We start from the raw sequence: 26148 nt of genomic DNA on the forward strand, positions 1-26148 counted from the left end.
TGTGGCATTTGCAAAATACTATTCCTTGTGTTTAATATTTGTTTCAATAGGAATTGATGTTTAGATCAAACTTCTATCATGAATCATGTGGATGGTATTCAATGTAATGCAACAATTCCATTTCAATATATCAGTGTTTATTTGCCATGTGATGTGTTCTCGATTAATTTTTGCATAAATTATTTTCTCATTAATTGGGCTCCAAATAAAAACTAATTAGGCCAATTAGATGAACAATTGCTAATTGCAACATTTATAAGCATCGCAACAATCTCAAGTTATGTGTTGGAAAAGATTAGAAAAGTTATTTGTCTAGGGTATATACCAACACATGTAAGCGATGGTATAGCCCACTGTATCTGTTGCAACCTTGCAACAGTTTTTTACAGCTATTACCAACACTTATATATGCGTTGTAATAGACCCTTACAATGCCAGTTCTTACAACAAACAGTGAATGCGTTGGTATTGATCCTACCAACGCTTATTTGAACTTCTAGCAACGTATATATGCGTTGCAAAAGAGGGGTTTGTCTTGTAGTGGGAGATGATACTTCCGCTGTCTGACGTAGCATGCTGCGGCTTCGGCGACTCCTTCGTCAGTGCAGCGCCACCTCAGATGCGAGCCAGCGTGCTCGTTAATTTGATAGATGGTTATCATGGCTAGTGTGCATCAAAACGAGTTGGTTCCTAAACGCCACGCCATGGTACTCGATCATTGCTGGCTCTCTATAGAACTGTTCTCAATGTGATTGGCAGCAGTATGGAAAGTAAGCTTACAATTTAAGGTCTTATTTGATAGGGATCTAGATTCTGAATTTTAGATTCTGTATCATAATTATATTTAACTTTAAACAATTCAGATCTGAAACTATAAATAGATTGGGGTATTTGATTAAGTCATTTAATTTTTATTTTGAATAAAAAATAAATATTTAAACCACTTTATTTTATTATAGAAATTTTAAATACAGCATTATCTCAGATCTAGAGATTATCAAACAGCCCCTAAGCTCTTCAAACAACCCCTAAGCTACAGAATCAGGGTTCTGTGATGTTAGTTTTGCACGCATCTTACTAAGGCCTGATGAAAGTAGTACACAAGGTGTGAAGAGAAAAAAAAAAAAATGCAGTACCGGTGAAACGTGGATTGACGGAGATACAAGATTACCCATCAGCCACCAAAAGGCATTCTAATATCCGTATGTAAATATGGTGAGAATCACCCAACTTGTGTGCAAGCAGAAACCTAATCCCTATTTTATAATATGAAATTGGGATTACACTACGTCAGAATAGCTTACTAGTGACGAGTGATAACCCTCATTAGTGACGGGTAAAATCTCCGTCACTCCGAACACATCACTAATATATCCATATTAGTGAGTAGTGACGGGCCGCTGTACCATCACTAATGATATACATCAGTAACAGATCAGGTTCAGATCTATCATTAATAGTTATACATCAATGATGGGTCTGATCCAGACCCGTCACTAATGAGCACTTGAAAAAGAGAGAGGAAATGACCCATATTTCTTTCCTCCTGCACTTAATAAGCAAAGATATGAACACCAATCATGGATTAATTTGAATATCTATAATTTATTTTCTATCTAATCCTGTACAGATTATTTACATATGTATATGATCAATATAAACATCTATAATTATCTCTCATATGTATATGATCACTCATCAACAATTCTAAACTGCAATGCAATGACTAGTTGCAACACCTGGTTTGAATAAACATGTGAGATCACCATCTCTTATTCCGTTTAAACAAATAACTGATGAAAAATACTACCTTAATTACTATGCCCGCAATATCAAGCTGACCATTCAAGCTCTGAGCAGCTTTTGCATCTTCAAGCCATGCAAACTGCAAAATGCAACAATATTAATGAACAATTGAGCACTGAAAGAGGCATTGGCAGAGTTTCATCGGAAGAACTTAACTGAATGAAACCATAACCTTTCCACAGCCCTGTTAGTGGAATCAAACTGTCCTAGATTGCTGACTGACATCAGAATTAAAATTGCAGTTAGACACTTGTAAGATTGCAAGGGTGTAACATTTTTAAATAAGTGGTTCCACTTGATATCACACAAATTAAGTCCCAAATCATAGAGTTTCCGGTAATAAAGTTCATGTCACTAAAAATTTACCTATCTGTCTTCATAGAGGAAAGATATGAAACAAATGCCAACAGTTTTACTAATAAATTTACCTAATTAGCAAATGATCTAATGAAACAAGGAAACATTTTATATCAAGAAAGCAATATGTGATTACTATGCTCTCACCTTCCCAGCCCTTGAGAAGAATTCATAAACATCTCATTCGTCTGCCTTCAAGGATAGCTGCAGTGATGTTTAGAAATGTTATCTTACTGTATAAAATAACAAAAGTAGAACATGTTACTCAAAATCAACCTGGAAGGCAAAGATAGTTCTCTGGTCCCTTTCTGGGCCAACTTCTGGTTCTGTACCGTCATCTTTCTTACGTCTAGGACAGATCTAGTGTATCATACCTGCGAGTTCCCATATTAAGGTTCAATATTCAAGCTTAACAATCCTAGATGATAATAACAGCAAACTACAATGATCTTTAGGGCTATAAATGAACTTGGGACAAAGACACACATAATATATTGTAATGGTAACACTTTAGTCCTCAAAAGCTTAACTACAAACTGACAAATATTAAAGATGAAGTTTCAGCATGGCAAAGAGATTATTAGAAAAGTAAAATGCCCAAGTTGGAAAGAATCATAAGTCCAGCGACACAATTTATGGTCTCACTATAGATAAAAATTGAAGATGCGCATGATAAAAGCCCTGAAAGATACACAAAGAGATGAAGTTTCCAAACCCTGGAAAGTGAAAAAACCGAAAAAGCCCTGTTTAGTGATCACAAACATCTAAAAGATCAGTATTCGAGTATAGAAATTTTGGAACCCAATTACTTACCGTTACTAGACTAAATTTTTGCTAAGATCACAACCTCTTTACAAAAGAACCTTCAATGATGCACGGCATCCCAGTGAATACTGCAGAACAGAGCCTTCATTTGTTTTGGGTTCAAGTTGTAAAGTTCAACTGCCTAATACTATGACCTACAAGATGGAGTGACTTAGTTGACATATCTCCCTGCTATTGCATTGGTTACAATTACAATCCTCTCATAGTGTGGAAATTATCTTAAAATATACAGTAACATAGGCTTGTATCATTCTTGTGAAATGAAACAAGAGTGATCTGCGCACTGCACCTCGCCATTTTTAGAAGGCCCACTCTCAAATACATTCATAAAGTTCATAATTCCTATTCCAAGGTTGTCATATACCTTTCCAAATGAAATAGGAATGCAATACTAGCACGTATAGTCACACAACTGATGTACAAATATGCAACTTAGGGTTAAACATAGATGAACTAATGGCTAGACCTCACCTTTTGGAGCACCTCCTGGCCATCTGCTTAAGCGGTGCCACCTCCTGTGCTTGCCCGTGCTGCAAGCATGTACACATCTCAGGAGCTCACCCCGTGAAGCAGCAGGACTGCACCACGAACGCGATGTCGCACGCGGTCGCCACGAGGAGGGCGCCTATGTGCGGATCTGTGGCCTCCTTCATGGCGGGCGATGTTGCCACGGCGGGCCTAGACGCCGTCGGATCGAGCCTCCCCACAGCCGGAGCCATGGTCACCACGGGTCTTCACAGCGCCATGTCGACCAGAGCCGCGGCCAACCCTCCTTCACACACGATGCCGCCCTCCCATAGCCTTTGCTACCCCCAGGCCATGGGCCACCCTAGCTCACCCATCTACTCCTCCTCGAAGTAGTACCACCCACTCTAGGGAGGCGTGATGGCGCGGTGGCTGACCGAAGAGGAGCACACGGCGGCGCATCGGTTGGCCAGAGAGGAGCATGCACGGTGCATCGGCGAGGAGAGGCAGGGGTGACGGCCGAGCGGGAAAACCCTAACCGTAGCCGGGTATGGAAACCCTTTTATCCACGTGTGGGTGCACCCCTCTTCTGGGCCGGTTCAAAGGCCACAGTGGCCCAGGTCTAAGTTTTCATCCGTCAACACGTTGGGGAGCTACTGGAGTGCCAGTTCCTAAGCAGCTAGCTTGCCAACTGATCATTAGTGACAGGTGATAACGAATACCCATCACTAATGACCGAGTTATTAGTGATGGGTCTCTTTATAACCCGTCACTATCGTTACTACCTGTCAGTAGTGACCGAATCATTAGTGACGGCTTGTCAAGTGACCTGTCATTATTATCATTAATGACGGATCTAACTCAGGATTGTTAATAGTAACGTGTCCTTATAGGACCCGTCACTAATAGGACATTAGTGACGCGTAATGAGTAGTCGTCACTAATATCATGTCACATTTGTTGGTTTTTTACGTAGTGTTAATTTAATGCCTACAATATATAAGGGACTGGAAAGTTTTCTAATGGTGCATGCTTTATGAATCAAGCATCTCTGTTGGGCAGGCGACATTGAACCATTCATCTAAACCATTCAACAAATACCAGAGGGCCGGCCTTCTCATGCATGCCCAAAAGATTACTGGCCATGTCCTTGCCGTAGCTGCACCTAGTTGCAACCAATTATATTCACCACAAGGGTTCAAGTTTCAACCCCTTCCCTTTGCTGAAAGAGTTGACATTTGAGAATGTGACGAAGGAGATGATTGCCTCATACCCAGATGGGCTTGCAAGGCATCAGGAATATAGGTGAGAGTGAAATCCAAGAAGAAAGGATCATATTTCATCATATACACTAGAAAACAATCAGTATATTTCACTTTCTTCTATAACGACCTGGGCACTAGACCCCAAATAATTTCAAGATGTGTCGTGTATATCGTGCAACAATATCTTTCTAGCTAAGAATAACTAATAGCCGCCAAGATAGAGCTTAATTAATATCTAGTTATGGCTTGTTGATCTATTTGTTTCATATCTGTTCTACTGTTTCTTTACAACCATTGCAATTGTCCACCATCTTGTATATATACTATTATATTCATGAATAGAACTAATCTGTTAATATAAGGTAGTTAATTCTATCGAGTTTACTTGATGATCCTTGTGGATATGATAACCTTAGAATACTTCAGGTGCAAGGCTACAGACGACCCATGTGCTTGTGGTAGTAATATTGTGCGCGCAATTAGCGTCAACAAGCTTTTCTGGCATTAATATTGTGTGCTTCTCAAAGCTCTCCGTTCAGTGGCAGTGGCATTATTAGCTAGTTCATCAGTATAGGAAACCTCTAGAACATACTTCTTTTTCTCTTGATTGAGAGCAATTCTCATATTACAATATCAATCAATAAAGTTTGTTTTAGAAAGTTTTTCTTTTTCAAGAAATCGCTACTAGAAATTATTCAAGAATATACAACTAATATTGCTTACTAAACTAGAAAACTACAAGTCCATGGATTCTACAACATCATCAGATGAAACATAGTTGGCATATGATTCCAGCAGCAAAGCTTGGGAGCTGCGGGACATCCTAATGGCAAAATCCCTCAGCGGCACGATGGCCAGGCATCACACAGAGAACGGCGACACGATGGTTGGGCATCACACAGAGAAAGAAAGGTCCACGAGCTCAGCCGGAGCACCTGCTATGATGGCTCAGCCGGGAGGGGGTGACTAGTCACCACGGCAAATGGAGGAGGGCACCGGGATGAGGGCCTCGGGCATCAGCGACGCGTGGATGAGGGAGACCGGAGGGGGCCACCGGGCCTCAGGTGTCGGCGGTGCGAGGAGGAGGGAGACCGGATGGGGGCATCGAGCCTCGAGCGTCGGCGGCACGCGAAGGAGGGAGACCAGACGAGGGCACCGGACACCGTGTCCTTGGCGAAGAAGTCAACGACGATGTGGTGACGCTCGAGGACGAGGAGGCCGGGCTCGGGCTCATGGTGGCATGGATCCGCGTAGGGAGGAGGCTGGGCTCGAGGATGAGGAGGAGGCTGGGCTCAGGCTCGTGGTGGTGTGGATCCGCGTCAGGAGGAGGCCGGGCTCGGGGATGAGGAGGAGGCCAGGCTCAAGCTCCTGGCGATGTGGATCCGTGTCGGGAGGAGGCCCGGCTCGGGGATGAGGAGGAGACTGGGCTCATGGCGGCGTCGGAGAGGCGGCGCGTCGGCTTGGAGGCGACGCGTTAGAGAGGCAGCCTGACGGTGCGAAGGAGAGGTAGTCAATGGGGTTTAGGGTTCCGGGGGGATCGCGCGTGCTATATATAAAACTTCGTTTCCACAAGTGGTTGATGTAACAAACTGCATGTGAAAATGTATTTTCACATGCGGTTTACTTTATAAACCTCCTGTGCAAATGCATTTACTTTTTATTTTTATTTTTATTATTTCCCTGGAAATATTCTTGTATTACAAATTCTATATGCGTATATTTAAAACAATCTCGTAAATTATATCATATTGTTGTATTCTATATTTTTGTTACATAAGACAATGTGTATACAATCGTTTTAAATATGTTTTTGACAGGTCTATTAGACATTATCATTTTTTGTCACTTTTGGGAATCAATAATCACATTGGAAATAAAGTTACATAACATGAATGTCACATTGGAAAATAAGTTGCATATCATGAAAATCACATTGGAAACTAAGTTACATAACATGGCACTATTTGTCTTGAACTGTTTTTCCTACACCATCAAGGCACATGTAGGGCATCACAGATCTATCAAGGGTTGCTTCTACAAGTTTGAACTTCTCTGGATCTTTGAAAGACAGCACATCATCGAACTGACTGTATTCTTCCTCATCCTTCACATTCTCAACTACGACAATTCTTTGTTTTCTGGCAACAACTATGTGCTTATTTTCATTCGTGGGGTCGTTTATATAGAAAACCTGTGCGACGTGATTAGCGAGTACCCACATGTCATCTTTGTGGCCTACAATGCTGAGGTTGATACTTGTGAACCCGTAGTTGTGCACTGCCACACCATTTGGGTGTTTGACCCATTTGCACCGAAAGACGGGGATCTGTAGATTTACTCCATAGTTGAGTTCTCAGATTTCATCAATGAACCCATAGTAGGTGATCTTTTCCCCTGTTGTGTCATTGGCTTTTATCCGAACACCGATGTTTTGTGCCATGCTCTTCTTGTTCTTTGCTTTGGTATAAAACGTGTACCCATTAATGTCATATGCTTGCCATAACGTAACTAAACTTGATGGGCCACAAGCCAACATTTTCACATTTTTTATCTACAGATTCACCATCTAGAAGGTTTTGGTTCTTGAACCATGTGGTGAAGTGACGCTTGTGCTCTTTCAAGATCCAATCATCTGAGCGCCCTTGATTTTCTATTTGGAGCTCATTCAGGTGTTGCTCGACGTATGGCTCTACTATCTTGAGCAACTGCAAGATGGTGAAATGTGCTTCTTTCACTGCTTTGTAATTATTATTGATGAATCTTTTCTTTCCTTTGGTCCCTCTCCCAGACAACCTCCTCTCATGTCGAGATACAGGTACACCAATCGGTTTCGCATCTTTTATGTAATCGATGCAATACTCAACGACTTTCTCGGTATTGTAGCCCTCGATCATGGAACCCTCTAGGTGAGCACGATTTTGTACATACCCCTTGAGAATGCCCATGTACCGCTCAAACGCATACATCTGATGTAAGAATACAGGGCCCAGTGCAATTACCTCATTCACGATGTGAACCAAGAGGTGTACCATGACATCAAAAAAGGATGAAGGGAAGCACATCTCAAGTTGGCATAGAGTTTGTACCAAGTAACTATGTAGAACACCCAATTCTTCAACATCGATCACCTTCTGTGCAATTGTATTGAAGAAGTGACACAACCGTGTGATGACCACCTTTATGTATCCTGGCTTGATACCCCTGATTGCAATAGGGAGCATCTGCGTCATCATCACATGACAATCGTGAGACTTCATGCCGATTAGCTTCAAATATTTCATCAAGACTAGTTTTATGATGTTGGATGAGTAACCAGTCGGGACTCTCACGCCACATAAGCACTTGCACATTGCCTTTTTCTCCTCAGGTGTTAGAGAGTAGCTAGCCAATGGAAGGTAATGTTTCCCATTTGGTCTATCTTCAGGGTGTAGCTCTGGCTTGATTTTGAAATGTATCAAGTCCTTACATGACTTGATTCCATCATTTGTCTTGCCCAGTATGTCCAACAAGAGGCCAAGAATGCTATCACACACATTCTTCTCAACATGCATGGCATCGATGCTGTGGCGAACGTCCAAGTCCTTCCAGTAGGGCAAATACTTAAAGAAAATTGGCATCTTCTTCCACAGCATGCCGGTCGGCGTCTCACTTTTCTTCCTCTTTTTACCCTTTGGCGGCTTCCCAAAAACAACCTTGATGCTCTTGACCATTTCAAACATTGGTGCCCCGCTGCGAGGTCTTGAAGCAGTACCTTGCTCAATCGTATTGTCAAAATATTTCTTTATCTTGCGGTATTTGTGAGTTTTGAGTAAGAACCATCGATGTTATGTGTAGACTAACTTCTGTGACTACAGAAGGTACACAGACACGGTTTTATCCAAGCATCCTTGCTTCCCTTTAACCAGTCCCGATAGGGAAAAAAGGGCGGGATAATCACTAATGGTAACGAAAATCATGGATTTCAGCATAAGTATTGTTGTCGGAACTCATCCACACCCGAACCCCATCGTTCCATAGTTTTGCCATATCTTCCATCAATGGTTCCAGAAACACATCTATATCGTTGTCAGGTTATTTCGATCCTTGGATAAGAATGGACAGCATAAGGTACTTTCGCTTCATACATAGCTATGGAGGAAGGTTGTAGATGGCCAGGACCACTGGCCAAGTGCTTTGTGAGGTGCTCATGTCAACGAAAGGATCCATTCCATCGGTACTCAACGCGAACCTTACATTTCTTGGTTCTTTAGTGAAATCTGGATGCATGACATCGAACTTTCTCCATTGGCTAGCATCAGCGGGGTGTCGAACCTTAGTTCCATCCTTCTTGCACTTACCGAAATACCAGCGCATCAGTTCAGAGTCTCTAGGGTTCAAGTACAAACGTTGCAAGCGGGAGATCATTGGCAGGTACCACATCACCATGGCAAGACTTCTTCTCTTCTTCTCCACGTTGGAAGAAGTGTCTTCTTCGACACGACCAGCAGTACTCTTCTTCTTCTTCGCATTGGAGGGAGCATCTTCATCCTCACAATCATCATTTCTCTTGTACCGACTCGCATTGCACGCTAGGCATCTATCCAAGACTTTGTACTCTTTACGGTAGAGGATACAGTGGTTCAGAAACGCGTGTATCTTTTGCACATCCAATGACAACAGGCAGATAAGCTTCTTCGCCTGATAAGTGGTGGTGAGCTAGGAGTTAGGCTTCGGAAACATGTTTGCAAAGAGACTTAACAAATCCAAAAAAACTCATGTCGGACCATCCATTGCTAGCCTTCAACCTTAGAAGTTCAAGCACCGAATGCAACATCGTATACTTGTTATCACAACCCTTCAATTCCTCATACAAAAGTTCCTTCGATGTCTTCTGTAACGCCTCAAAATTATGTAAACCTCTCATGTCCCTTAAAACGTACAGTTCTGTGTGGCGCAACATGTCCTCCAGATCAAAATCAGCATCATCATCCATCATAACATCAGTGTCGCCTTCGACTCCCTCATCATCACCATCCACTTGATTGGCAGCGACGTCGTCGTTTGATTCGCATATACATTGTTCGCCGTGTTTGGACCAACATGTGTAATCCTGAACAAAACCTCTTAAGATCAAGTGTGATTTGATTATGCTTAATTTGTTCCACAATTTCTAGTTCTTGCAGTCAGAGCATGGACAGTGTATTTCTTTTGTCTTCTTAGTCAAAGCCTCCTTCTCAGTAGTTTCAATAGAAGTAGAGAGTCCTTTGATGTATATTTGTCCATGTCTTGGCGCATTGTATATCCATGCTCTATCCATCTTTAACTTCAACCACAAAATTAGATCTATAAATTAATTAATAAGAAAATCATAATAAAAAAGATTTTTTTGAAAAATGGGAAAAATTGAGCTTGTTATGATTATAATATGTCTACATAATTGAATCTACGTTGGCGCAAATATATGGCTCAAAACAATATGGATTCATTAATATCTCTCCCTCTATATCTGGATCTAGATATATCAAAAAATCCTCATTCATGATAAAATCTCCTAGAGACTAAAAACATCAAATTTTAACTACATTTTTCAAATATAATGCTAGAATCATGTGAATCTACATAATTGAATCAACATTGGCTACAAATTTTAGCTAATTCGAGGATCTAAATGACTAGAACCATAACCATCTTTAGATCACATCTAAACTCTAATTAAGCCTTAAATCTAAATCTAAACTTCAAAAAGATGCTAGCTAGGGAGGAGATACCATTTATCTTAGATGGCTCCTCCAAGAAATTCAAAAACAAAACATTCCCCCTCTGTTTTCAAAACTCGCGGCCGCCTTTGAGCTGTACTGTTCGGACACAGTAAGCTCTGCATGAATGTAGCTTCCCACTGGGAGAGACTATGAAAATTAACTTTCACAGGCGGTTTCTTATGTGAACCGCCTGTAGAAATGCTTTATTTTCTCAGGTGGTTACTTATATTAACTGCCTTTAGAAATGGAGCTATTTCCACAGGCAGCTAGAAACCACACGGACCTCAACCTACTACTCAGGCGGTTTATAATATGAATCGCTTGTATAAATGAACCCTAGGTGTCTCGAAAAATAGCTTTTGTAGTAGTGACAATAACTGACAGCCTTTGGTTACAATTAATCATAACACGTAGACCATAAAAATTACACACATATATCACATAAAAAAAAGTCATACTATTCACATCATTTCATAAAAAATAGTTAAACGTAAAATATAATTCTAACACCATGAGGTGAATACGTTATACTTAAAAGGTCCACGCTTGGACAGCACGGCAGCTCCGCTTGACGAGATTTTAGATCATTTTGCCGCGCCCCCCTGCTGAAGTGTTGCTGATTGATGCTGCTACACTGTAGCGTGTACACAGAAATGCAAATTTCCTGTTCGTCGCCTCGAACTTGGGATCGTGCGCGGGCAAAACTAATCTGACTATTTTCAGCTTTGAAACAGAAACATTTGATGTGAAAGGCGTCAAAAAAGAAGAAACATTTGATGTGAATATATGTAGGTGTCCCAGTTCGAATAATATTATGTCACTGCTGCAGTTACGAGAACTTGTAGCCCAAATGTTTTATCGGTTTTAATATGAAAATCGGGTGGGGGAAAATCCGCCTCCTGTTTCTAAAAAAAAGATACTGCAGTTACGAGAACTTGTAGCCGGAATGTTTTATCCGATTTAATATGAAAATCGGGTGGAGATATTCCCTGTTTCTCAAAAAGAAAGGTACTGCAGTACGAATAACACTTTTTGGTAGAACGAAATGATAGAGTGTACTACGATTACGAGACTGACGCAACCAAACCCAGCGCATGCATTTCATGAACAAGTCTCTTTACATGTTTGCATGCAACACATGCTACGGCATGAAGCCATGAACGATCATGAAATGTTTCCCAGTTCCACACTGATCTTACAATATAATTTTGAGAGAATTCCTTATTTGTTATTAGAAGAAAAGGTGATTTTTTATTTGTCACTCCACGAAATAAACTTCTTTATTTGACATTGTTTTTAATTTTCATTCCTTCTTCATCAATATCACCCATTTTATCTATAAAAAAGATGTATTTGCTCTTGGGGAGGACAGTAGCCTTGGGCGGAGTCACCGACATCTAATCAAAGTTTAGAGCTCTTTAGAGATCGAATCATAGAATGTGATGTACTAGAGAGCTATAGAAAATTTCTTTATGCTTCCATAGAGTTTTTGAACGTTAAATTTGGACGAATTAATCAGGAGATATGAATTTCTGAAGTCGTGTTGTTTGCCGACCATTAGGAAGCTGTATGGTTACATTGGTGACTATGATTAGACATAGCAAATGCTAGAATTAGTTTTTTGGCGAATATCAAAGTTGTAAAAAATTTGTGTAGATAAATTTAATGTGTGTATTTGTTGTGTTTCCTGTTGTAGAAAAATAGATATAAAAATAACAAGATGACTTGACTACAATGGATACTTCCTTTTCATAGGCAAATGTGTCTTTTTTATGGATAAAATAGATAACAGTGACGAGGAAAGAATGAAAATTAGAAACATTATTAAATAAGAAAATTCATTTCGCAAAGTGGTAAATAGAGAATCACCATATCTTCTAATAACAAATAAAAAATTCTCTATATAATTTACACCGGTTTTAGATACAGCACGAGGAAATGGACTAATTAATGGGTACATTGCTTGAAAAGTCTTGAGAAGCAACACACAAACGAAGGCATGCATAAATGCATTACCAAACCGATACACCATCTGACATGCATAACGATACAAGAAGCCAGCAGCAATACAGAAGCACGAGTGGCAAGAGCAATATATAGTACTGTACCATTCTGTGACGTCTATTGCCAGACTGCAACTCTAACTTGTCGTGGTCTTAATTCGTTTGTTTTGGCAATTGTGGACACTGCTGAGAAGATCACCATTCCTTCTACAACGGGTATGAAAATTATCAGAAAACTGGTGCCAATTACAGGCAGAATTCCAAGCATCAAGTAGTGAGTGATTTTACCTTGTGTTGGGAGCTCTTGGTCGTTTCACCTTCTAACTTCACTCTGAATTTCAGTCTCCTCATCAAATTTTTGAACACCATCATCTCTGGTGCCATTGATGATGAGGTCGATCGGGTTGCAATGCTCGGCAACCTCTTTTTTCACCGCTTCGACAGTCTTCTTGATGTGGGAGCTACCAGAGCACCACTTTTGGTTGTAATAGAGGACTACATCCATGAGGCTTCGGAGATTGCCGATACCTGATGGAACAGCACTCCCTCGACTTGGTGGGCCTGAGCAGACTTTTAGTTCAAGATATTTCAGCTTCCTCATAGCTCCTGTTCTGAAATTGAGCCATGGCACTGGGCAATCGACGGAGAATTTGAGAAGCTCACTGAATCCCTCACTTTCAACCACTATCCCTTCACTGGGGGCGAACTCCAAGCCTAGTACAAGGCACCGCAAACTGTGCAAGTCCCCGAGGATTTTCAGATCATGTGGCACCATTTTACACACCGTGATTTGCAAGAAAGCAAGATGCTTGAGTCTTTTGATCCATTGGGGAACACTGACAAATCTCCCTCCTGTTACCTTAAATTTCTCAAGTCTTGTATTAGGAGGCTTAGATAGAGAACTCAGGAACTCCATGGAACAACCGAGTCCACAATAAATGGTCAGAGACTCAAGCAACCTCCATTTTTTTAAGGATGAAAGTAAAGCATCAGAGTAGGATCCTTCAGTGCACTGGTGAAAGGACCATGTTATTGCAAGCACCATCAGCTGGCTTAGATCGCCGAGAGCATGTACGAAGCTTGAAGAGCATTCACTTAAATCAACAGTTGCTAGTGTTACTAGTCTGTAAACATGCCGGACACCCTCAGGTATCTTTGTTGCTGTTTCATCGGAATTAGCAATTCCATCACCACCAATGCGAAGATCTTGTAAACAGCGTAGCCCCGCGATTTGCTCTGGGAGCTGTCTTATCTGTGTGTTTCTTAGGTCCATCTTCAACAAATCTTCTAGCTCGCACACTTCTGATGGGAGCTCACTTATTTGCGTGTGACTTATGTCCAATGTCTTTAGACAGCATAGCTCCTTGATCTCTGATGGGAGCTTGCGGACCCGGGTGTTTTTGACGCTCAGATACTTGAGCAGATACTGTTTGCTGGTGCATATCATTAGCAGGTCCTCATCCTTCAAATTCTTCCAACCTTCTAGATCCAACACCACCAAATAGATAAATTTGTCAAGAGGAATTTGGTCCACTTCACCAGACACGGCTAGCGAACGAGTTTGAGACAAATCCATTGTTCGCAGTAGCCTCGGGAGCTCTGGATCGGGGTGGTGGAGGGCTAGCCGCCGTGGTACTGCACGCTTGTTGTCACCAGTAGCGCCAGCTCCTGCTTTCGCTGAGGCGAGCGTGGTGCTGGTGAAAGCAAAACCCATCTCCGCTGATATGGAGGCAAGGAACTGCAGCATGTAACAATTGACTTGCCATGGGCAGGCCTCTATTTCAGGATGGCATTTGCAGTTTTCCACCCGGATGATGACATTCCTGTCGGCAAGCTCAGAGAAACACCGACAAGCCAAATCATATGCGTCGCAATGAATACCATATTCACTGTTCAGCCCTTCAATTGTCCATTTCCAGATGAGCTGCTCTTTGGCGATCCTGTACCCCTGGGGGAACATGCTCATGTACAGAAACATCAACCTCAACTGATAAGGAAGTTCATAGTAAGTTGGGGCCAACCCTTGTTCGAACTGTTTCAGTGTCTGGGGCACTTGTTCCACGCTGTAAAATGTATATCCCTTCTGCTGCCGCTCTTTTAACCAGCCGGCCATACCAGTTATGAACAATGGTATACCGCCACATCTCCTCAGGATTTCTTCACAAACATTCCTGAAAGGTTTGCCTTTCGGGGAACCATCCACTGAACCAAAAGCTTCTATAAGTAGAAGCCTTTCTGAATCCCGCTTATTCAGGGGCTTCATCTCATGCACAAGCCCTTCATGGTGATCAGATTCAGAGCAACACGACCGGGCTACACTTCGAACGCGTGTTGTAATCAAAATTTGGCTTCCACATTTATTCTTAGGGAATGCACCCTTGATTTTTTCCCAGTCTGATGCTTCCCATATATCTTCGATTAATATGAAGTACCTGCAGGCATGGCGTAAACATTGCGAATTAACTCCCAATTATATTGTTCGATGTAAAGAATGAACTGAACTCAGTCGGTTGTTACAATATCAGTACCTCTTATCTTGTAGGCGTTCCCTGATATTGCGAGCCAGAAGCTCCAGTTCAGCCTCCAACGTCGTCGTGGCATGTGAGCGCTCAGATGACAGTACCTCCAGTTCTCTCGGTTTTACGATATCTGACAGGATTCGCTTGAGAAGAAGCCTGTTTCTATCATGCCCCTGGGACACATGGGCCATAGCACAGCACAGAAAATTATGGGGCCCTCTTGTTTGGGGCTGGAGCCGGCGGTGGAGCTCCATGGCAAAAGTCGTCTTGCCCACCCCGGTGGGGCCAACGATGGAGATGACTGTCGTTCTCTTGTCGGCCGCCGTGAGCCTGAGCCACCTGAGCAGCTTCTTTGCCGGGCCGTCGATGCCAACGAGATGTAGGCCGCCTTCCTCCGCCACGTCGTGGGGCAGCAGCGAAAGGCCTGAGCCAGAGAGCACAGGATCATTCATTTTGTACCTGTAACTGCAGGGGTGCTCGGTCGCACAGTATAGGTTTGCCGCGCTGGATAAGAATCCCCCGTGCAATGTGCTGTCATGATCACGGCGCCGGCAGAACCACGGTGCGGCGCTTCGCGGCAGCGCGTGATGCAGCGGATGAGCTTCGTATTGATCGAGCATGCTCTCGATATCCATGGCCTTCTCCTTCAAGTAGTTCAGCCAAACCACCAAGCGGTAGATGACATGATACTCCTGCGATGCAGGCTGCGGGCTCAATGTCAGTAATGCGAGCTCCATCGCAATGAATTCCAAGGAATACCGCATGCGGTAGCTGGTGACGCGGAGAGGGCCAACAGCCTCCAGCACTGAAGATATCCTCCTACGAAGGGGCTCTACCACTGCAACTACTTCCTCCTTCTCCTCAGCTGCAGGCTCCCCACCCTTCGGCTGCTCCTCCGAAGCTGCAGGCGCCATCTCACTCTCCTCCTGAGAAGCTGTAGGTAGAGCAAGCGGCAGAATCAGTAGTTAATTTTCCAAGGGACTGCAATTCTTCAATTCTCCAAAGTACATGGAGCAGAAATAATATTTACCTGATCCGCCGCTGAATAGGAGTGGGTATATAAATTAAGACTTCGATTTCGTCATCTCGGTTAGAATATATGGGCTCAGGTTATTATATTTGTATAATTTTAAATAAATCTTAAAGGTTCAGTCATGCATGGGAAGTATGTATTTTTAGTCTCATCTTCCTAGCGGATGTGGATGAAGACTAATTTAAAAAAGTTTTTCTCTTTCACCCACTTAGCATGTGTAGATAAGAGGATTAGAAGAACATGTGCGCTCACTCGTTCGTCTCGCTGTGGCCGTGGCTGTAGCACAAACGTGGTTGTGGTCGTGGCCGAGGCGGGGGCGAAGGGCGTGGGCAAGCGGCACCTGCGTGAATGGTCCGTCGAAATTAAGTTCAGATCCTTATGCAGATGCAGCCTCCTTTTGTAGTTTTATTCTTTTTGCTGCGAGTACAAATAGATAAATATATGAAAATCGTGTCGGTCAAGACTCCAATCGTGGCGGTGTAACCGACTCCGGTCGTGGCGCATCTCAACCGCGCGACTCTCAAAGGATAATAAGAAAGACACGATACACAATTAGGGTTTTGCCAATTCTTCTCTGTTGCGCCATCGCACATAGTCTATTCCATCCCGCTGCGCCGACGTGCACCGACGAACGGAAGAGTAGGTCTTTGAAACCTGTCGCTCTTAAGATCCCGCACCGGAAAAGGCGAATAAGGTTTTTGGGAAGCGCTCAGCGCGACTGCTCACAATCTGCTTCCTCTATATCATCGCGATCCACGTCGACTACTTCATCTTCGTCATCGCCTACTGTATCAACAGCATAGTGGACTCCACATCGACTGCTTCATCTTCGTCATCGTCTACTGCTTTGACATCACGAGGGACTGTGCATCACATATTGCCATCGAGTACATAAACTGCAATCTAGTCGAACTCTACTCGAGTGGTAGTCGTTACTAGTCGAGACTGGTTAGAGCTGGTTGAGATCCTGCTCGAGTATCTAGTCGAGTGTAGGTTGGGGCTGGTCGAATCCTAGTCGAGACTATTGAATTTAGTCGAGGCTCGTCGGAGCTAGTCGCAACATAGTCGATATTGATTATCTACATCTATTCTTGGTCCTGTTATATTTCGGAATTGAATTAAGTTAAATCTAAAAGTCTTATGATTTTCAACAATCCAAAAACCTTATTGTAGGAACTTTGATTTAACGATGTTTTGCTGATGCACTAAGGTCGGACAAGTTTACCGATGTACACTTTAAAAGATGGCAGGTCAAAGCCACTCTGTGGCTTACGGCTATGAACTGCTACTGGGTTGCATCTAGCATGCCTAAAGGAACTCTTTCCTCTGATGGAGAGAAGAAGTTCGAGGAAGTCAATACACTCTTTTGTAGGATGTGTTCTTAGTGCTCTTACCGATCATCTTTGTGATGTGTATATGCACATAAAGGACGCAAAAGAGTTATGGGACGCACTTAATACAAAATTTGATGCGTCAGATGCAGCTAGTGAACTGTATATCATGGAGCAATATCATGACTACAAGATGATCGATAATCGATCAGTAGTCGAGTAGGCTCATGAGATTCGGTGCATTGTAAAAGATCTCGAGCTCCTAAAGTGTACCTTACTCGATAAGTTTGTGGCTGGGGGCATCATTACCAAATTACCTCCCTCGTGGAGGAATTTTTCCACTGCTCTAAAACACAAAAGACAAAAGATTTCTGTTGAGAGTTTGATCGCATCTCTTGATGTTGAGGAGAAAGCTCGAGCTAAGGATGTGCATAACAACGATGCGATGGATAGTCTAGTGCAAATGTGGTGCAACAGTCCTCTAATAGCAAGAACAAAGAGAAAAATAACAAGACCAAACAAACTACCAACTTTAAGAAGAAGATGATGAACAAAGATGATAAAACTTGCTTCATGTGCAACGAGGTTGGCCATTGGGCCAAAGATTGCCGAGACTGCAAAGGAAGAAAGGTTAATCAAGGGAAGAACACCACGTCTGTCAACGTGACCATTGGCAACACTAGAGATGAAACTAGTGGGTATGGTAATTTACCTATTGTTCTTTCAGTAAATCAGTTTATCAGTTGGTGGATTGATACTAAGGCTAATGTGCACGTGTGTGCTGACAGTTCAATGTTCTCTTCTTATCAGGTCGCTCAGGATTCTTCTGTCTTAATGGGGAATGGGTCTCATACTTCTGTTCATGGTGTTGGCACGGTAGATCTGAAGTTTACTTCGGGAAAGATCGTGTAGCTGAGGAATGTGCAACATGTCCCTTCAATAAATGAGAATTTAGTTAGTGGTTCCCTTCTCTGTAGAGACGGGTTTAAGGTGGTACTTGAGTCCAATAAAGTAGTTGTGTCGAAACATGATCTTTTTATTAGTAAAGGCTATGAGTGTGGAGGCTTGTTCTGCTTTTTTCTTTCTGATTTCTGCAATAAATCTGTGAACCATATTTGTTGTAATATTAATGGAGACGAGGCTAGTGTTTGGTACTCACGTCCCATAAACTTTGGTTGTATAACATGGCTTTCTAGCTTGAATTTAATTCTGAATTTTTCCATTGTCAAAGGTTTCAAGTGCCAAAGGTGTTTGCAATCTAAGCAACCTCATAAGCCTCACAAGGCAGCCGAGGAGAGAAATTTGGCACCGTTAGAACTCATATATTCAGATCTTTGTGAAATGAATGGTGTGTTGACGAATGGTGAAAAAAGATATTTTATGACTTTAATTGATGATGCATCTAGATTTTGTTACGTGTATTTGTTGAAATCTAAAGATGAGGCTCTAGACTATTTTAAGATCTATAAGGTAGAAGTTGAAAATCAATTGGAAAGGAAAATCAAAAGACTTAGTTTGGATCGTGGTGGAGAGTACTTCTCGAGTGGTTTCGACTTATTCTATAAGGAACATGGAATTATTCATAAGAGAACATCTTCCTATTTGCCCCAATCAAACGGGGTAGCCGATAGGAAGAACCACATCCTGACTGACTTGGTTATTGTCATGTTAGACACTACAGGTTTATCTAAGGCATGGTGGGGATGGCATTGGTGACTTCGTGTCATGTTCTAAATTGAGTTCCTACCAAGAATAAGGAGAAAAACCCTATATGAAGAATGGAAAGGGAGAAAACCATCACTTTATTATTTGCGCACTTGAGGATGCTTGGCGAAAGTAAATGTACCAATAACTAAAAAGTCTTTAAATCATACAGTACATTACAAACCTAGCCAACTGGCCAACAAAAGCACAGCGGAATAACAACCCAAAGCCACAGGTAGCTCTGGTGCAAACGTGATCGCTAAATCTACTCCTCATCCGCGCCTTCGTCACCCGCGAAGTCAGCATCCATCTCCTCATCTGAATGACAGTAAGAATAAGTACAGAATGTACTTAGCAAGTTCTATACTACTTCAAGGGGTTGTTAGATGCATAAAGGATAACTTAAGGATAAGGCTTTACGGTTTAGTTTTTAAGCATAAAGCAGTTTATGAAGATATCCAGTTATATTCTCTACTATTAACTTTGAAACAGTTTAAATAAGGTAACAATGTATATCTGGGATTTTCAGTCATGGGAGTGGATACACTTCGCTCTGCAGTCCCTATCAATATATCTAGTGTACCTTCAGTACCACTCAGCTCCTGGCAGATTGAGCCAGCAACCTCATCATACAGATATCTAGTCTACACACTCACTCATCAATGATACACATGTCCCGAGTCTAACCAAGTGAGGTCATTGCTTTGCATGTCCATGACTGTGGACACGACTAGTTGGCTATTTGAATAGATTTACACTCTGCAGAGGTTGTACACTGTACCCACACAATATGCTTAGTCTCTAACCATTGCAAGCAGAGGGGTGAATCATACCGAGATGCTTCAATCACCTTCCCTTACCGAGCTATACTACGAGACACTCAAGTCCTCCAGACCTACGTAAGGGATGGCAGGGTACCACCTTGACCTTTGTAAAGTGTCTGGTTCAATAAGCATCCCCGCGAGCACATGACAGATGCTTGGATCCTCGTTGCTCCTCTAGCCTTCTAGTAAAATATCTAGCTTGGTCAGGAGATAGAAAAGTCAAATCCTGCCCATAACAGGATGCATGGTTGCACGGGGGTGGTTTAGCATGACGGTGCAATGATTCAGTCCTTTATACGGCTGAGGCAGGCATCTTCAGCATTGGCAACAAGTACCACACAGGTAACTCAAGCTCTTAAGAGCATCCTCACTGGAGGACTACTCTACCTATCACCGCCAAAATAGTTTTCACCATTTTTACACACCACACAATATTAAGGATTCCACAATCATCAAGGATTCATGGCATATGAGATGAATTGATATTCACTGAAGCGACATCTCCGAAGAGATGTATTCCATAAGCGACATCACCAAAGAGATGTATTAAATCCTAAGCATGCTAGATATCAAGGCATCGTCCAACGTTAATATAGATAACAACAGGTAATCTTAGGGTGACATGGATTCAAGATAATGACATTTAAGGCATGACAATTATTTGATAGGATTTAACTACCGCAAGCAATTAAAATAGCATAATATATAGCACATGCGATAATAAGTTAAGTTTTAAGTTGATCAATTGGATTATTGAAAACTTGGGTTCAAAATGATCAAGGAGATAGGACTTGCCTTCTCCGATGTCTTCCCCTAGTCTTTGGTGGAAGTCAGGATTCTCCAAATCCTCCAAGAAATCCTCCGGTTCTGCAAAGCGTGATTACGATTAATGAGAGCATATGCTATTGAAGAATCAAATAACACCAAATAGAAAACCGAATGAAAAATAATGGATATTACACTACGATAGAAAGATAGATCTCGAATTTAGATGAACTTAGGCAAAAGAATCATCAGAATCGGAGTCAGAACGGAGAACTTACAACTCCTGAAAGATTAATCTAAAATTATATCGAGAAATTCCAAAATGTTACTATTCATAGGTGGGTCCCACTGGAAAGTAACTAGTGGGTCCCGTTGCTGGATGCTTTGTCCACAACAACTCACGGCACATTGTTGGACCTATTTTCCAAAAAAACGGGCACACCTTGCTCACTCATGCTAAAAGAAAAACGCACATAACCCATGCTAGTTGCTGTGACCGAACCGTAGTTCGTCTGTGACCGTGGACACAACTATTCGAATAGTTTTACCTCTGTAGAGTGGTACACTTTACCCACAAGTTGAGCTTAGTAACAAACCACTATCATGGCAGTGTAACTCGACAAAGCCATTACCCACCATAGTATCATCCCTCTAGCCGCCTACAAGAGTTAACCGGGGGTTCCTGACCTATACTGGGCCTCCAACTGGGTCGACAAGCATGCACCTGCTTGTGCCTGCTCCATGGTCTCCTGTTGCACTCCTGTCTCCAAAAGTCTAGTGAACTAGCTGGTGGGGTTTAGACTAAGCCCTGCCACATACAGGGTCGAGTAGCTGTACGGTGAAGACTAGGTAAGATGTCACACCAACTCGGTCCTTAATCGAGGCAAGGTAAACATCTCTACACTAACCCTACCACACAGGCATCACTTAAACTCCCAAGGCATTCTCGGCGGGAACCTAGCCTTGCCCCAGCTCTAACAGGCTCTTTGTTGTTATTAGCCATCCAGTAACCCTTCCAATCCTGATAACTCACACAACACCAAGGCACCACGTTTCACACATTTCGTAAAACTAATCATGATTATGCATGAAATAACCATAAAGTACACAACCCTAAGTATACTAGTATCAAGGTGTTCGTCTTAGAGTAGTTAAAGTTGCTGAGACGATAACTAGCTCAACAATTTAAAGTTGCTGAGACGATAACTAGCTCAACAATGTTATAAGCCAAAAGTAATCTAGCTGGCAACTCAAAAATAGGACATAACTAGCTCAACAATTTAAATTATGTCAAATAGTAATACTTCAAGCAATTATTTGGTGGAAAAATGGCAGCTACGGGTTGTGGTGATAAAATCTGGGTTCAATATGATCAACGAGGGAAACAGATTGAGACTTGCCTCCGCCGAAGTTCTCGAGAGGGTCCTACGCCGAAGTTCTCGAGAGGGTCCTACTCGAAATCCTACGCTCTCGACTCCTCCTCTTCCTCCTCGGTCTCTCCAGTGTCTATTGTGCGGCACACCACACACAAACAAAAACACACATAAATACCAACAAAATACAATCTAATTTTAAATAAATATGAAATTGATACAAATGGATAGGATTTGAAATTAGATGAATATCGGTGAAAGAATCGACAAAATCAGAGTTGATACAGAGGAGATATAGGCTCCGGAATTTGGTTGGCAAAATAATTCAGGAAAAAAGAAAAGGGGAGAATATTCCCTAGAATATTCTTTGGAAAAAGGATTTTCGGAAAAAACAAAAAGGTTAATGTGTTGTAGACTAGGTTCATGGATCTTGTGGACCGGAGGAGCTCAAGTCCATGGTTCACGGTGTACCAGGGCCATGGACTACGCTGTCGTGGCAGCTGATTGGGTTAAAGGGGTGGGGCTGGTGCTAAGGTAGCATCGACATGGCATCGACGTGGTTGGACACATGTTGGCAGCGGGGCGAGTGATCATCGGGTGGAGCTGAGACGGCGACGCCAGGGAGTTCGCGGCAAGGGCTGGCTAAAGAGCTCACCATCGGTAGCTCCTGGGCTCGGATTGGACCGAGAGCCAGTCCAAGAGGACCAGCGTGGTACGGCGGAGTCGATGGTGGGCACCAGCCGGAACAATGCCAGCAGCACGCCAGAGTTGGGAGCGACGGAGGCCACTGGGGGAAATATGTGGGGAGGCAGCCTGGGCTAGGGTTTAGGGCGTCAAGAGTGTGTAAGGGGCGCAGGGAAGTGATACCGTGCTTGGCTTGGCCGGTGGGGCATCAACGGTGGCCAGCGACGAAGGCGGAGGCCGGCGGCCATGGCATCTCAATGACAACTCGGGAGAGAGGGGAGAGGCTAGGTTGAGGGGTGAGGGAGGTGAAGGGAGGTTGGGTGAAGCTCTCCGCTGGCCTAATTGGCTAGCGGCAACCTCTGGTGGTGGATTGATGGTGGGTGCTGTCAGTGGAGGGGGAGGAGATAGTGAGAGGGAAGAGAGAGAGGAGTGGCAGAGCTTGCCTTAGCGAGCTCGATGAGCGGTGGTGCGATACGGAGGAGTGAGTGACTGGCTTTTATAGGCAAGTGAGGGGGGAATAGCCATGACAATGGCCAGCAATCACGACGGATGCTAGGCCGTGGCGTGCGGCTTTGGTTAATGTTATAGCTACACCGATTAATGTGCATGTATTCCCTCATGATGGGAGGCAGGAGAGTATCGGGACCATCGGAACGAAAGAATTTTGGATCCAGATCAAGATGAACTGAGACATGCTATTTCATAGTGTTGCAAGACATGAAAGAAGTGGAACCGTATCTTAACGAGCACAAGGAGGTGATACACAAGCACAAGTAGGTGATACACAGAGTAAATCCAAAATAATCAGATCATAAAACAGCACAACCGTTAGTTAAACAAGTGGATGAAGAGAGGGTTCCAGAACAATAGTGATTTGACAACTTCATCAAGTGCGACGTTCAATCAGTTGGCAAGAGGGCCGAATTCTGCGATTGTGAAATGGCAAACAAACCCATTTTACATGAAAGCACAGGATGGAAAGAGCTAGCACGTATCGGACCGAACACTTTCTGAAAAACTTTCCACTTCCATAAACTAATCTGATCAAGATTTATACTCATTAGTTAGTTGTTTGCTCATAAACCACATTATTTCCCCCGTAGAGTAGTCTTGCCATCTCTCTAATCAGATCTATCTAGCGGCAAGAAAGAGCATTCATCAAAAGTAAACATGAAAGCAAATAGTAACTACACCGCCTGAACCTATCTCCCTAATTATTGAACATGAGCATCACTCGTTTCGATTACACCTTGAGCCAAGCCAAAAACTCCCGTACACAAAGCTAACTAAATACTAATTGAAAATGAAACTTACATCCTAGGAATGTCCTCCTGAACTTCTTGAAGACCGGCCTAGGCACGTAGTGTTGGCACCGGTGGGCTCGGCAGCTGCAACCATGCCGTTGTGGGTTCGCAGCGCCCCGTCCGACTCCTGCTTGGGTGCCTTCACGGGCGACGCGGATGTGCCGTTGTACGGGCGCTCGGTACCTGCGGCTTGGCGAACACCACGGCAGCGGCGACAGCGATGTGGCCGCCGACGAAGAGGGTGGTTGGGGGGCACTCGTTAGGATTAACAGATCGATTTTGTGTCAAGTAACAATCGCGGGCGGTGACCGGCTGGAGCCGTGCGGCACAAGAGCCTCCCTAATAGATCACCTGAGAGGAGGGGGGTACGTCAGTTTTGGATGTTAGGAGAGGGTGAGAGGAGGGGGTGCGTGGATTGTTACTCGGATCACATAAAGAGGGGATTAAGTGTTGGATATTTCTATGAGATTATGCGAGGAGGGAACAAAAGACAGAATGTTTTGCTTTTAAAAAAAAAAATTATCTTTTTTTTTTACATTATTAAAAACTATTTTTCGAGACATCCAATGTGTCTTTCTACAGGCGGGTCTTATGGCAAACCGCTTGAACGATTTCTAGAGACGGACGACAGAAGAAGCCGCCTGTGTAAAGGTCATTTCCACAGGTAATTCATTATGTGAACTGCCTGTGTAAATCGTATCATTTTCATAGGCGGTTCACATAACGATTTGCCTATAAAAATAGGTTATTTTCAGATGCGGTTCCTTATATAAACTACCTCTGAAAATGAGTTCACAAACACAGGTGGTTTACATAAGAAACCACATGTGATAATGATCATTTTCACAGACGGTTTCTTATATGAACCGCTTGTAGAAATGAAGAATCATTTTCAGAGGCGGTTTACATAAATAACCGTCTCTGAAAATGGATGACAACTTATCTTAATTTTTTTTATTTTTCTCTTTTTTTTCTCACCTCAGCAGCACTAGAATATGAACCAGTGTATATTTCTGCTCAAGTTTAATGTAAGGGGTGATGGCTATGGACACAAGCACGCATTTCGAAAACGGTGCAGAAACTTCAGGGCGCGAGAACACAATCTTCCAGGTCGTTTTTGGCCTCGGAAAATTCACCGAACCCAACAAAGTGGGGGAGAAACGGATGTAACTTTTTTTTTAGATATCCGTAAAGTCAAAAAAGTCAAATTCAAAGTCCGTATGCAAAAGTTGTACCCGTTTTACAGAAGGCACTCCGGTTCACTATGATGCTTCTGCACAAAAGGTTAAAAGGATGAAATATTCAGTTTCTATCGTAGCTACTTGATAGGTGAGGTGGTAATGAGGTTCGCAGGCGAGTGAAGGTCCCGGGTTCGATTCCCACAAAACACAAAGACTGAAAACAGTGTGAAAATATAGTGCGTCTTGTGGTTTGCGATGGTGCGGCGTGCGGTTCCTCGGGTGAATTTTTTTTCGCAATCTTCAGGGAAAGAACATCGATTCTATTATCATAGGCGGTTACTTTGAGTGAATCGTCTATAATAATAGATTTTCACAAACGGTATTTTTTTCACCCGTGAAAATCATCTATTTCTACATACCTTTGATCACCGATGGGTAAGTTAAACGCCTGTGTAAATGGATTACCACCCATATCTGAAAATAGTTTTTTATAGGGCTAGTTATCACGGTGGGAGGATGGAGGGTCCTATCCTTTATTAATAAATAGATTATTTTGATTTAACATTATTTATTATATGAAGCTGTGATTAATAACTAAGGGACTTTATTCCGATTCTTTCTTTTCCCACTGTCCAAGCCATTCTCTGCGTAGCTTTCCTTGTCCCACTCTCCAAGCCATTCTTCTTGGAATTCCTCCTTTGTTTCAACTTTATTCTTTTCCAATGATGCTGGCTTAGCTCTCCGCTTTGCCTTTGCTTTTCCTTCTATCTTTATTCTTTTCTTTAAGGGATCCTTCTAACTTTATTTATTTTCATCATCCAAAGGCAAGCGCACTACATATGATCGAATAATACCATGTGAAAAGAGAATTAAGGAACAGAGGTATTATCGATGCATAATATCACCGAAAATCGACCAATTTTCAATCATAGCCAAGGGCCCCGGTAAAATAATCGGTGAAAAAAATTGGA

The 26148-nt window shown here is 42.7% G+C and overlaps 1 protein-coding gene across 1 annotated transcript; it reads right to left on the reverse strand.

The window, feature by feature from the left end:
- Positions 1-12572: 12572 nt before the first annotated feature.
- On the reverse strand, positions 12573-15892 carry LOC133917952 (disease resistance protein Pikm1-TS-like). The gene is made up of 4 exons (XM_062361757.1): positions 15210-15892; positions 14988-15140; positions 12748-14891; positions 12573-12666 (listed from the first exon to the last, which is right to left on the reverse strand). Exons 1-3 carry the CDS (start codon positions 15890-15892, stop codon positions 12773-12775), a joined length of 2955 nt encoding a protein of 984 aa, XP_062217741.1. The 3' UTR covers positions 12573-12666; positions 12748-12772.
- Between the last annotated feature and the right edge of the window lie 10256 nt (positions 15893-26148).

This window comes from Phragmites australis, chromosome 5, assembly GCF_958298935.1.
Source record: "Phragmites australis chromosome 5, lpPhrAust1.1, whole genome shotgun sequence".
NCBI classification, from domain to species: domain Eukaryota; kingdom Viridiplantae; phylum Streptophyta; class Magnoliopsida; order Poales; family Poaceae; genus Phragmites; species Phragmites australis.